The sequence below is a fragment of the Pinus tabuliformis genome, chromosome 2_2 (genome assembly GCF_031772625.1).
Source record: "Pinus tabuliformis cultivar Carrire ecotype Pingquan chromosome 2_2, CPIR1, whole genome shotgun sequence".
In the NCBI taxonomy this organism is placed as follows: domain Eukaryota; kingdom Viridiplantae; phylum Streptophyta; class Pinopsida; order Pinales; family Pinaceae; genus Pinus; species Pinus tabuliformis.
Genome location: NC_142300.1, coordinates 1,156,923,645 through 1,156,938,555, shown reverse-complemented (window position 1 = coordinate 1,156,938,555; position 14,911 = coordinate 1,156,923,645). Strand labels below are relative to the sequence as shown.

Genomic DNA, 14,911 nt, shown 5'->3' with positions numbered 1-14,911 from the left:
AAATATTCAAATTAAAAATGGAGCAAGAGGAATTTAGGCCCAATAGAACTAGCGTTGGGCTAGGAGAAAGCAAATTTGGGCTTAAGAGCCCCAAAACTTGAAACCCTTGTTCTGAAAAAAAAAAAAAAAAAAATATATATATATATATATATATATATATATATAAAAAAAAAATTGCTTCAGATCTTTAGATTTATTGCAAAATCTTTAATGGCTGGCCTTGTAAAAAAATTTGGAATAAGATATTGCCCTCTAGGGCCTAGATCTGTCTCAAAACCCCAGATCTGCTTGAAAAATCTCAGATCTGAAGATTTACTTGGCTGATTTCTCAAATCTATTCCTGCAAACAATCTTTGAGCCCAAATCTTGCCCTCCAGGGTCTAGATCTAGCTCAAATCTGAAGATTTACTTGGTTGATTTCTCGAATCTATTCTTGCAAACAATATTTGAGCCCAGATCTTGCCCTTTAGGGTCTAGATCTAGCTCAAATCTCAAGATTTACTTGGTTGATTTGTGATTTCTCAAATCTATTTCTGCACAAGTGAAAAGACAAAAACCCAATACCCAATATGTACAAAAATAGAGAAAATCCCTAAAACCCAAGGGTTAAACTTTAAAATTATGTTACAAAATTTCAGATCTACATAAGTAAATAAAAGATCTATACAAATAATTTACAAATCTATCAGATCTAAGGAGTATGAGTCCAACTCCGCTCCCAGATCTGATAATCTAAGGCTCTTAATAGCCAAATCTATCAAAACTTCCACAAAATATTTAAAAAAAAAAAAAAAAAAAAAAAAAAAACATTATCGCTAGATAAATCCTGAAGCTTATATGAAGTAGGCTCTTCAGAAGATATGTGTTGAGAATTGGCTAGTCCAACCGAGAACTATCCCCAAACGCTCAATGAGAACCTAAGATATCTTCTGCAAACACTAGATCAACCATCAAATCAAGTAGAGAAATAGAACAACAATAAAATTATGAAGAAATAGAGATACCTGCTACTTCAATCAAAATTAAAAATATTACCTTAGATCCAACAAACTGAATAAGATACCTGTATTCAGATTATTCTAAGAGAGCTATTGTTTGATAGTTTTCACATAATAATAAACAGAAATTTAAACAATTTTATCATAAATTTATGAAGAGGAACACTACAACACGTTGAAACCCCAAAGACTTTTACATTAATTCAAAAAAGTATACTAGAGAGCTTGAGAGCTTAATACACGATCCAAAGATCGGATGATCTCAACTGAAAAATAACCTCCTATTTAAAGATAAATCTTCCAACAGCTAGTTCGGGTGATCCTTGTCAAAGCAATCTCGATCATTGACGAGGATCAAAATTTCTTTTAATCTCATCCGTCGAAATTTTAAATTATTGAAAAAATTTCGAATTTTTCAATTAAATACATTTTAATTAATTCAAAAATTAAATTTTTGAATTAATTTCCTCAAAATTTTGACTTTGACTTAACCCCATGGACCAAAGGCTTAAAATTTAACAAAATAATCAATTAACCTTAGTCCCTGGACCTCTTTAAAATTTAATTTTTAAAGGACCCACAAATTTTGCCTTTGGAAAATTTAAATTTACCTGAGACTTATAATTAATTAAATTTTTGGCTTAGGATTTTAATTAATTTTGACTAGAAAATTTAATTAATTAACCTATGAGGGGATAAATTATTTTTCTAACCCTCAAGACACTTTACATCATGATTTTTACATTTTTTACATCTCAAGGGGGAAAACCCATTTGAAATAGACCCTCATAGACTACCCATTTCTGTGACACAAATATAATCCAGTAGACTAAGCAATTTGTAATAAAATAACCGAACCAAATAGTTAAGATTATTCCCAAATCACTTTTACAGAGACTCAATCTATAACACTAGAACTCCCCTAAGATCCCAGTGACAAAATCCACTTCGGCTTTGGGGTAAGGCTGAAGGAAAACTCTGCCGACCATCCGAGAATGGATCGATGAGACAAAAAAACCTCCCGGAATGTAAATCGTCACCAGAAAAGTAAGTTTACCTAGGTGATTACATACATGACATGGATCTACTGAGATTATTTACATTATACACATGCAGAATGGGTTTACATTATAACATGATCCTCAGGCTGACGATGATAGCTAAATGGCAGGAACACATCGATCAGGCGCTATCCCTTTTGCGAAAAAGGGGGTGTATTGCTATGGGTCGTTGACACATAGTGGTCAACAACGTCCATTAGGCTTCTTGAGCCTACATGATGATGTGGTCGACTTGAACAATTTGCACATGTGTGAGCATAAATTCAAAAACGCACTTCTATTTGTCCAGATTGGATGATCTTTATATCAATTTTGGTCCTCTCAAAAAGAGGAATTTAATGCAATCATCATCTTCATCAAATGAGTTGTCCCAAGGTGGAATTTGGCCCTAGTTGCCAATTTTAACAATATCCAATCAAAAGCACATGGAAAATGAAACAAAAAGGGACATAACTCTAGGTATCCACAACTCACTCTTTAGCTATAAGGAAATTGTGGGTGAAAGGCTTCATTTGGTGTGTCCTTCAAACTCTAAAATGACATGGAGTTTAATCATGTTTTGCTTTTATCGATTATTATGTAACCAATTTATAAGGATTTATTCATGCCTTCTTGGAAAGGAAAGAAAATCAGCACAAAGAAGAAATTGGAAAGGGCTAGGAAATATCCCTCTCTATAGGGGAAGGAAAATCAAATCAATCGGATGAAGCTTCTATGCTTAATGTGCATTTCTATGGTATACATAATGCTTCCACTATTTAATCAAAAACTCCTACATGTTATTTGTTAGGTAAACTTGACTCGATGAAGGAGTTAAGGTTGTTAGGTTAACAGTTTTGGTTTCAGGAATCTACTATTCATGACTTGTGGTATTGAACCTGTTACCCACCAAAAGTGGGTAGCCCTAGGAGAGTTTTTCTCCTATTCGTCTTATTCTAGCTGACAGCCAGCAACCGGCTACCTTGTAAACAATGTGATGTGCCACTTTATCTCCGTTCCTTGCATCAGTTATATGTTTCCTCGCCCATTTGTCAAGAGCATATGTTAGAAGGTGGGCAATTTGACCCAAAAGGTATGTTTTTCATTGTGCAATCGAGTGCTTATGCTTGTTTTTCATTTGGGCATTTTGGGCATGGATTATTGGGTGACTTGGAAGAAGGAAGGGCTTTGACCATGGTTTTGTTCCCTCACCTTAAATGGGGTGTTAATCCTCAATCCTAGTCTCGTGGGATCTCCCCTATTGACCTATAGCTTTATGAAGGGCACTACTTGGGAAACACCGATTTTGGTAGCGTGGTCGAGTTTTCCCATTCCACACTTTTCACTCCCCTCTACACATTAGTTGATGGGGGGCATGCTCAATTATCGGATACCGTAGATATAAACTTTGAGAGCAGTAGTGCCTAGAGGTGAGCGGTGTCGGCTCACTTGAATGGCCTGGTTAGATTTGATTAAAGGAAACCCCAAGTCAAGGTTTAAGGGAAGACTTGTTAGGTAAACTTGACTCGATGAAGGAGTTAAGGTTGTCAAGTTAACCATTGTGGTTTTAGATGTGATGACCTCTGGTATTGAGCCCATGGTATTACATGTGATGAAGCCTTTAAAAAACGTGGGGATTCTCCATTGTTATGTGTCAGATTTGAACGGTGAAGGCCAAGATATTGGCTGGCTTGGTTGTGTTTAAGTCATGGATAATAATAGATCTATTGTTTGTTGTTTCTTCCCCGATTGGGGTTTTCTAGGGTAAATCATGATCTATGTGTGTTGTTATTGTATATGTGATTGTTTTCATTTTTCCTCTAATATTGTTTAGAATACTAACATTATTCTTAGGAAAAAATTTACAAATTTAAAAAAAAACAAGTAAACAAACAAATGCACCATGAGATGATACATATTAATTAGATATATGGTCTCCCGATCGGGATGAGGAAACATGGAGGTGATAATCGCAACGGCATTTATTATAAGGACAGGACAGAAGGAAGTGACCGCAGGTATCAGGCCACCATCCCAACAAGCGAAATGAATACTCTGTCAGACAAAACTTCAAGTGGCAGGGGTGGGAAAGGAGGAGTACAGATGATTGAGGAAAATGGCTGTGGTTATGACTGGGAGAGAAGGACGGTGAAGGAGCATAACAAGAAGGTGACGGGAGGCAAAGAAAATGATAATGCGGATGGAGTGAAGAAGGAACGGCTTGAGGAGCAAGAGGAAAACATTACCAGGGTAATCAGTAAGCTTTGGTACGTACAAACTGCTCTTCTCACCTTACTTGTTCTCCTTTTTATCAGTAGATTGAATAACAGTCAGTGGTGGGAGGAGATGGGAGGTGGAAAGAGTCTGGGAAAACTGGGAAGGCCCCATGTTTTGCAGTATGAAGACCATCTGGAGAGATCCCAGGGAGGAGGAAGAAACTGCAGTAAGGAGCAGAGGTTGAGAAATAATGAGGAAAACCAGAATGGGACATCCATGGCTGGAAGCAAAAGAGAGATTGACGCCGGAGAATTGCCGATGGACCCCTTAAAATGGTACCTGACCCGCATGACAGAGGGAGAGCTTCACCCCCTGAACTCGGGAAAGGATTATCATGAACGGAGCATAAAAATGGAAGGGGAGTGTAGTAGGAGGAACGAAATACCAAAGAGTCAAGTGGTTCCCGATGAAGAGAATGAAACTGTTGTAAATCTAACACCTATGATTGATGTGTGTGAACAGGAGGAGGTAGAAGCCAGGATGGCTCGACAAGGTCGAAGGCGTGGTCGAGGAGGCAGGGGTCGCCCGAGACAAAGTGATCAGGGTGACAGGCCTATGGAGGAAACCGAGAATCAACGTAGAGAGAGGCAGTCTACCCGGACTGTTAGCCAAGAGGCAGCCCGTGCTTACCAAGAGGAAACGGACGAAGACATACGTCGTATAATTCAAAATCTGGAGGAAAGAGTCCTTGAAGAACAATCGGGCTCAGAAACGGAAGAATGGGCTGCTCTAGTTAGTGACCCAGGCAATACAAGGGGGAGACAGACGCTATATCGAAGATCCCTGCACATTTATTGGGTTTTGAAGAGTCTTTTGGCAAAGTCCCTGGAACAAGTTGCTAAAGAAATGGCTGAAATTGCCAATGGAATCCCAAATGTTCAGAAGGAAATGGACAATTTCCAAACCATTATGATCAACCAAAACAATAAGCTGGCAGAGATATCTCAGACCCTGTCTAGGATAGCAAGTTTGGTCCCAAGCCAGGAAGATCATGCGAATTTTCCCATGGACACAAACAGAGATACTGGAACCAGAGCTGCCTGATGCGGAGGACGATTCACTGGAGGTTTTTTGTTTCTTTACAAATATTGTTTTATGTTGCATAGAAGCTTATTAAGTAATTTCAGATGTTATGTTTATATAGCCAGTAAGGACAGAATTATCAAATTTTGGTTTTGGAATGCCTACAGTAAACTGAGGTGGCCAACAGACCTGGTTTCCCCTTGGGGCAGGTTGAGGCCACCATAACTGTGTATCTGGTTTTTATGTTTATTGTGAATAGAAAAGAAGAGAACTACCTTACATACAAAAAAAAAAAAAATTAGATATATGGTAAGTCACCCCTTTCGAAGATGTTTCATTCTTGAAGTAAAGAAAAATGATAACAAGCCCGAGTTAATCTTCAAACAAGAGGAATGATGTTGACATATTTCCTAGCACAAGAGGGAATCTTGTATTTCCTCCATTTTAAAAAAGCAATCAGAATAGGCAACAGAGGAGAAGACGTAGGAAGATGGTAATGTCAACCATTTGAGTGAAATGTCCAAAGTATCCAACTACTCAACTCTCAGTATGACGTTGACATTCTTTAAAGGAATTGTGTACAGGAATGTTCGAGGAGAATATCAACACATCAACAGATTTACCTAGTGGCATTTTCCAAAACCCCAAACCTCGAAACCATTGACAATTTTATTGTTTATATTGGTTAAGGGAAACAAAAATGCTTCAGTTGACGACAAAAATATGTCAACGAAATTACCAGCACTACCATGAAATATAAATAGAAAAAATGTAACATGAAACTTTATGAGAATGAGAAATGGCTAAGACTCACTTCCCCAAAAATATTGAACCTCATTTGAGTATTGGCAAATATACTTCTCTTCTGGACCGAGTATTTGAGCTCCTATTCCTGGAAAACGTGGCCCAATTAACAACTCTTCCAAACTCCCTGGTCTCTGAGAAAAGGCTGGATCCTCGGCTGAATACATAAAACAGAAACTCTCCTTCTGTTCTGGGAGGGACACTTTAAAGTACCAACCTTCAAAAAACCTCCGAACACTTCCATCATAATGATACCTGAAACCGATGATGAAACTCCAGATTAGCATGCTACTAAAATACACCTACTTTGTCTATCCCCTACATTGTTTTGTTTACAATCCAAACACATGCTGCTCATAATTTCTATCTCAATTGGAGACTACGTCTCAAATTTTTTGATTAAAAAAATAAAATGTCACTACAACAGTCACCACACAATAAAATGTCAAAAAATCTTAAGAAGAGTGCAAGTATTTTGTTTTGCTCCAAATTGGGAATTACGCTGATTGTTTGGTATTTTGGTTGAGTAAGAAGCAATATCTTTGAACAGACAGATAAAACATAAGTAGGAATAAAAATCGCACTTTTAAACGATATCATAGTACAAGTCTATGACTGGCAGGATTTGAGTATATATAACACTTGGACCTAGCACATTCACTCCTAAGTAGAAATTTCTCACAGACATCTAGAGGCTTTCATTTCTACATATTCTGTAGAGGTGAACTGTATGTTGTTTCCATTCCTGCTTAGTTATGCTAAACATAAAACAACGGCTTAATAGTTCACTTTGAAGTTTGGCCTTTACCACTTCCATTCATGGAGAAACACATAGTTTCTCGCACCCAAAAATTCAGTCCCCGAATTGATGGGCTGAAAAACCCTCACGACTGAAGAATGTAAAACAACAAACCTCAGCCACCCAAGTCATGCAGGTTGTGGTCAAGTGATAAATCAAGTTAGTTATCTTTCCAAAGACCATGGTTGGGTCCAATCTCACTGCAAGACTGTGATGCCACGTTAACGTAGCCATGTTGTGCTATCTTATGATATCTTTAGATAACTGCACCTAGGCAATGTATCTCAATGGATGAGACCAGGTGCAAAGGGCCATTTACCAACTGGGAAAAAATACTGAGATATCCGAGGTCCTCCAGCTTCCTACAATTCCTCCCTTCTAACTCTCTCATGCAAAGCGTGAATGCCAAAACCCTTCACCTGAGCAACTACTTATTAAGAAGCCAAGTTAGAACTCACGGGCCAAGATGACAACGTGGATGCCTAATAAGCACATAGTTATGCATAAACCCCGAGCCTCACTGGCTCAAAATCAAAATCAACTACGGTGACAAATTAAAGCCAGGAAAAGCAATACGGGACCAGATGATGCAAATGCATACAGCTATAACCAGGATTCACATAGCTAGGCTATGCTAAATCAGATTTTGTTCATTTGACAGATATTTCTATTGATGTTTTCAGCTGAATCAAGAAAAGCAGCATATGGGAATTTGTCCACTGTGCGCATCCTTCCGCTAATCGTTTCTGTCAACGCTGACTTCAAGTTAGTTTAATCTGGAGATTTCAGTGACCTCTCAATTTATTCTACTCCAGCTCGTTCACTTAAATTTAATCCTAATTAGTATTACCAGGTGAACAATTTTTACTCGATATTTCCTTCGGCATAACCAGCCCTTTGAATTCTTCCATGTTAAATACACACCAGCATTCGTGCATCATGGGATTTTCTTAAAACAGAATATGCAAAATGATAATGTATTGAATCTATACCCGCTGTGAGGTGTCCGAAGTTCTCTGTGTGCAGGAGTTGGAACGTAGACAGCGTTCGCAGAGCGCTTATGCACTGCGCTGATAAAAAATCGTCTGCCTCTTGTACTCTGTGATGGTACTGTAACCCGAAAGGGAGTTTCCACTGACGTGTTCAGTAGAGGAGCAGAGGAAATGAAAGACATTTTTATCTATTTTCGCGTCTCCTGATCTTTGGGCGGGCTGTTATAATGTTCGCGTGCGGGCGGGCTCTCGTAGGATAATTTAAGAACAATGAATTTCTTATAATTACGCGTTCAAATTTCTCTTTTTATGGTAATGTTTTTAATTTGGTTGGTAATGGTGTCAACTTCTTGTAACTATGGGAATGGTATTTGGATTTATCTATAAGTTAAATGTAAGTTACAAGTTAAATGCATGTATTCTTTCTGGGATAATTTATGGAAAAGAGATTTGGGATTGAATTAGGGGGATTGTTGCTATTTTTGTAAGTCTACTGGAATTATTTATAAGGTTTTGCTAGTTTTGAATATGGGCGAGGCTCTTATATGGGTTGGTAAACGTTTTTTTTGTGCAAAACATTCCTGGTTCGAACTAGCTTAATGGGTTAGTTTGAAGTTAAATGTTAATGTGTCAAGACCTAAAGGTATGTGGCAGAAGTGAAAGTTTGCTCCCTTACAAACGACAAAAGTGAAAGTTTGTTGCCTTAGAGACCATTAATGGGTTTTGAAGTGGCATAATTTCCTTTTAATAACAATAATAAATTAGCCAACATACCAAATAATAGCATTAAATTCCTATTTATAAATGTGACAACTAAATTATAGTAGGCTTTACCACCTTGAAAAAAAAACTCTAAATTTTTAGGATTTGTTGGGTCAAGCCAAGGAATCATGTATTTGACTACAAAACATTTGAATTTATTAAATTGAACATGAATATATATATACATCAGAGTGACCTTTGGGATTCTTATTCCAAGCTCTCTTCAAATTACACTACTTTATTATTTAGATATTTATGTATTATGTTCAATCCCAAAGGATTAGGTGTCTAACATTCCCTCCCTTAATTTGAAGGGGTGTTTGTGAGTCCAAGCATCATTTTTAATCTTTCAAATTTTTCTCTTCCAAACGCTTTGGTGAAGATGTCTGCAATTTGTTGATTTGTGGAACAATGTCGTAGGTGAATAGTTTTGGCATCTACATGATGTTGAATCAAATGGATCACGAAATTTTGGATTCTTGGCCAATTTAATTGCAGAAATACTATAAATTAGAAAAGGAGTTGAGTGCACTTGTTTCTCCTGCAATTCTTCAAGAATTTCCTGAGCCACAATCTCTTTGGTTGCTTCAACAGTTGCCACATATTTTGCCTCGATTGTGGAATCTATTGGAATTGAATTTTTGTGTGACCCCCAAGAGACAACTCCTAATCCAAATATCTAATCAAGTTGAAGCTATCCACCTGTGAATATTTGAGTCCAAATTTTTGAATTCCTTTCAAGTACTTTAGAACTCTTTTTGCAACAGGCTAATGTCCCTCAAAAGGCTTTTGAATGAACTTGGAAAGGATTCCAACAACAAATGAAATATATGTTCTGGTAGTGGTGAGGAAGATAAGACTTTCCATGAGTTTTCTATACTTAATTGTATCCTCAAATTCATTTCCTTCTTTAGATGTGAGCTTCAAATTTTTTTCCATTGGAGTGGACAAAGGATTGCATTCAACCATGCAAAACTTGTTCAATAATTCTCCAATGTACTTCTTTTGAGAGAGGAATATATATCTCAAATGTTGGGTCACTTCAATGCTCAAATAGTAGTGAAGATGTCCCAAACCTGTCATTTGCAACCCTTTCTTCAATTCTTTCTTTATGGATGTGTTATAATTTTCATTATTCCTTGTCATCAACAAATCATCTACAATACAAGATAGGCAATAGTTTTGACAACTTTCTTGACAAATAAAGTTACATCATCAAGATTAAAGTGTATGAAATTTAATTTCAGAAGATGCTCAGTCAATTTTTCATACCAGGTTCATGGTGCTTGTTTTAGGCCATATAATGATTTGATTAGTTTACATTTTTTTGTTCTTATCCCTTTACAACAAAACCTTCTAGTTGGGACATAAAAACATTTTCTTTCGGGTCTCCATTCAAGAAAGTAGTTTTTACATCCATTTGACTTTCCATCCATTCTAAGCTGCCAATGCAAACAGAGTCTAGATGGTGCCCCATTTTGTTGTGGGGTCAAAGGTATCGTCATAATCAACCCCTTCATTTTGTGCAAGTCCTTTTTCCATGGGACTTTCTTTGTGCTTCCCAAGTGGGCCATCAGATTTATACTTGTTCTTGAAGACCCACTTGCAGCCAATTGGTTTGGTTCCAAATGGAAGGTCCACAGACTTCCATGTTCCATTCTTTATGAGAGCAACATACTCTTTATGCATTGCTTCTTTACATTCGTCATGAGAAACAATTTCTTTAAAGGAAGTTGGTTTAAAATTAGTAGACAAACTTAATTCACAATCATAAGAAACATCCATATCATCAACTAAATCAGAATCATCTACATCGCCTCCATTTTGTTTGGTGGAACTTCTAGTTCCAGTCTTTCCAACGTCATGAGGATGAACACTTTCAAGTGTTTTAGTGAGTCATATTGGATGACCCTTTTGAGATGGCCTAGGTTGCTCTATTGATTAAGACGGGGTTGCATCAATATTTAGCCTTCCAATCCTCTCAATCACATCACTCAAAGTGTCTTCCTGATCTGAAGAAGTGGTTGGAACTTCATGAGGGGGAGAGAGTGCTTCAAAAGGAGATTCCATGGATTGATCTAGGATAGGGATCCCCCTTCAAGATGTTGAATCACTTTATGAAATTCATGAAAATATTTTGCATGGCTAAATCTATCCAAATGATCAAGTTGTCGCTCAATAATATTGTCAGACTTGGAAGATTCAAGGAAAATAACATCGCTAGACAACATAAACTTCTTGTTTACCTCATCATAGAGACGATATGCTTTGGTGGTATTTGAATACCCTAAGGAGATACACTTTCGACTCCTTGCACCAAGTTTGTTTATTTGTTCCTTAGGAATCAAGGCATAGCAGGTGGAACCAAAGATTCTGAGATGCCTTATCGAAGGAATGTGGCCATACCACATTTCACAAGGAATATTGTTTCTGAGAGCAAGAGATGGACATTTGTTTTTTAATATATACTGCACATAGAACTGCATCAACCCATATCACCAGCTTTACATTTTTTTCAAACATCATTGAACGAACCATATTTAAGATAGTCATTTTCATGCTTTCAGCTACACCATTTTGTTGATGATTGTATGGTACAGTTGTTTGGTATTGAATCCATGTTGGAGAAGATAGTTTTCAAATTCATTTGATGTATATTCTTTTCCATTGTAAGTATGAATAGAGCCAATATGAGATTGTGCGTCATTTTCAATACATGCATGAAAGTTTTTGAAAGTTTCAAAAACTTCTGATTTAATTTTCAACAAATATACACAATGCATCCTGATGTAATCATCAATAAAAGTCATCATATATTTATTTCCATTTGTAGAAGGAATAGGCATAGGGCCACACAAATCATAATGAATAAATGGAAGCTTTCTACGTGCCCTGGAAAAAGAATCATGAAATGGTTGTTTCCTATGTTTTCCTAGGATACAACCATCACATTTCTTCAATTTCCTTGGAACGTTTGGCAAACTATAAACACCATTTCTTTTCAATAAATGAAGATTGTCATAATTAAGATGCATAAATCTTGCATGCCATAGAAGACTAGGCGGCAATGCACCTTAATTGTACTGAGAACTATATGCATATTTATGTGCACGAGTAGATGTTCCTCACAACATCAATAATCTTTCCTCTTTTATTCCAGCCATAACAACTATGCTATCTTATTCTTTTCTCAACTCAACTTTTCCATTAGACATGTGAATGGAGTGTCCTTACCAGCAAATGTGAATAAGGGATAACAATTTTCTCAACAACTTTAGAAAGTAGAGAACATCATGCAGAAGAAAGTCAAGAAATCTAAGCAATTTAAGTCTTATGGTGCCAAGTTTGGATGGCTTGAGACTCGACTTGTGTGCAAAGTGTATTGATCCATCTACATTATCACTATGGTCTTCAAAAAAGTCTTTTGGGAAGTTCATGCAGTAGGTTGCACCTATATAAAGCAGTCATGCATCTTTCCAAGAAGCAAATGAAGTATGAAAGAGATATTTATTTACTCTAATATTACAATGTGAAACAATATAATGAGCATATTTAGGTGCTTTACCTTTCCCTGTATTTGGTGCTTTGCCTTTCTCTTATTTTCGTTCTTGCTGGATTCTTTCCCAAGAGAGTTTGCATGTGGATGTTGTGAAAAATTATAAACTGAAATTCTACTGCAGCAACTGATTTATTTCACCTGCTTATTATTCACAACAAGTTATTTACGAAATCCCTTCAACAAATATTAAAATAAATTCTACTACAATTATCACACAATTACCTAGAGAAAAATACATGCACAAGAACCAATCATAGTTTTTTTTGGACTATTGTCCTAAAAAAAACCCAATGCGGGAAAACCGATGCAACAGATGAGGGATTTATTAGTCTTCAGTAGCAATTGCTTTTACAAGGAATGATTTTACAGAGAAACTGAAAGAAAACACCTGGACTTTCCCTTTGAGACTTTCTAACACTTTGGAGACCCTACTCCCACTCCTGCATCACCTCTGTGTCACTCAACGTGGCTCTGAGTGGCTCTGCGTCCCTCTGCGTCAGCATGCGTGAGGACTGCGTCTCTCCTTTGCACTGTGTCTCTCTCTGCGTTATCTCCCATTGTCCCTGCTTCACCTCCTCCTCGGTCATTGCCTGTTGTTGATGCCCTCCTCTTCCTCCACCCTACAACTCTCCCTCTGAAATCGATCTCCTTTACTTGAGAATCAATTTTCCTTGAGATATTGAGTATTTGTTGGTTTGTCTCCAAATAACCGTCAAGTCTTCTCTTATAATTTTCTTGTTGGTGAATCAACGACTGAGATTAAGTCTCTAATCAACGACTAAGATTAAAACAGACTTGATCCTCATCTCTTAGAAGCTTCTCACCCTTATCTTTATTAATACCCATTAATATTTTTATTTCCTAAGTTTAAACTTAGGAACCCATTAAAAATATTAATTATTTTCCGGTGGAATTTCTCATAACGATTTATGGGTCTTGGAGATCTCATGTGCCTTAGCCTCTCCTCCAAATTTCAAGACTAAAGCACATCTGATGCTACCAAAAATAAACATCGTGTCAATCTCTATTACAACAAATACAATGGAGGTCATATTTTCCTCCTTAATGATGTTTACCCCCCCCCCCCCCTTCCTTTGTTATTCTCTATTCCATGTCCTCTTTTGGCACCTCTTCCTCTAGAAGAATATTGTGTTTGATTCTTCTCTTTTTGTGCAAGGTACACAACCTCTTCAAGAAATTAAGAAGTTGTCTTCCTCTTCCCAAAAGTTTTCTCCCATTTTACAAACTTCTCCATAACATTGTGTTGCGGCCTCAGAATTATGCTGCCAAAACATGGGGGATAACCACCCAGTTCGGACCTTAAGACAACTTCTTTTCTGTTTAAAGTGGTGGCTCCAACTGGGGATAATGGGACCAGTTTCCCAGTGTGGGTTTTAATATGAAAGTGGGTGGTTCATGAGTGATTTGCAATAGAATAATGATAATCTAAGTGACATGTTCTATAATTCAATTTCTCTAACTAACTTATTCTAATATAAACCCAGGTATTCCTGTACGGTGTGCGATCTACAAAGATATCTATTTAACATGTGATAATAAAGATTGAACACAACTAAACATAGATGATAACGTAAAAGATAATTCCATTGAATAAATAGTTAGTCAAAGGAATTTATAAAATATATCGCATATATGATTATTTATATATGAAAATCACAATTTCAGTTAGGCATCATATAAAAGTGCAATTAACGATTTAACACAAACAATAAATCTCACATATAATTCATGAAAGTAAAGTTTTGCCACTAATTAAATGTAAATAGAATCAAGCATACACGATAATAGTACCAAATGTGGGAAGTCCTGTTCATTTGACAAATGACATAGACCAACTTCTTTCTTCAAATCAAATTGTCTCCCAAGAATACAAAAGTGCATCGACAAAGGAAAGTAGTGTGATATCTAAAAGAAACGACCATGTTCCATAATTTCACCAAAGCATTCACAACCTTACAATAGTGCATTCTTTGCAAATGTTTTTGATAAAATTTCAGACATGATCGTTTCTTTTAGATATCAGACTACTTTCCTTTGTTGATGCACTTTTGTATTCTTGGGAAACAATTCGATTTGAAGAAAGAAGTTGGTCTATGTCATTAGTCAAATGAGTAGGACTTCACACATATGGTACTATTATTGTATATGCTTGATTTTGTTTACATTTAATTAGTGGCAAAACTTTACTTTCACGAATTATATGTGAGATTTATTATTTCTGTTAAAGCGTTAATTGCACTTTTGTATGATGCCTAGCTGAAATTGTGATTTTCATATATAAATCATCATATATGTGATATATTTTATAAATTCCTTTGACTAACTATTTAGTCAAAGGAATTATCTTTTATGTTATCATCTCTGTTTAGTTGTGTTCAATCTTTATTATCACATGTTAAACAGATATCTTTGTAGATCGCATACCATACAGGAATACCCGGGTTTATATTAGAATAAGTTAGTTAGAGAAATTGCATTATAAAATAGGTCACTTAGATTATCATTATTCTATTGCAAAGCACTCATGAACCACCCACTCTCATCTTAAAACCCACACTGGGAAACTGGTCCCATTATCCCGAGTCAGAGCCACCACTTTAAACAGAAAAGGAGTTGTCTTAAGGTCCGGACCAGGT

At 36.5% G+C, this 14,911-nt stretch overlaps 1 protein-coding gene across 1 annotated transcript in view; it reads right to left on the bottom strand.

Moving 5' to 3' along the window:
* The window catches only part of LOC149197518 (tocopherol cyclase, chloroplastic-like), a 52,411-nt gene extending 44,227 nt beyond the window's left edge, over positions 1-8,184 (bottom strand). Inside the window, exons 1-2 of the mRNA XM_089403926.1 lie at positions 7,934-8,184; positions 6,153-6,397 (exon numbers count right to left, since the gene is read on the bottom strand). Coding sequence (XP_089260052.1) covers positions 6,153-6,397; positions 7,934-8,115 — 427 coding nt within the window. The 5' untranslated portion in view covers positions 8,116-8,184. The remainder of the gene's footprint in view (positions 1-6,152; positions 6,398-7,933) is intronic.
* Positions 8,185-14,911: the final 6,727 nt, after the last annotated feature.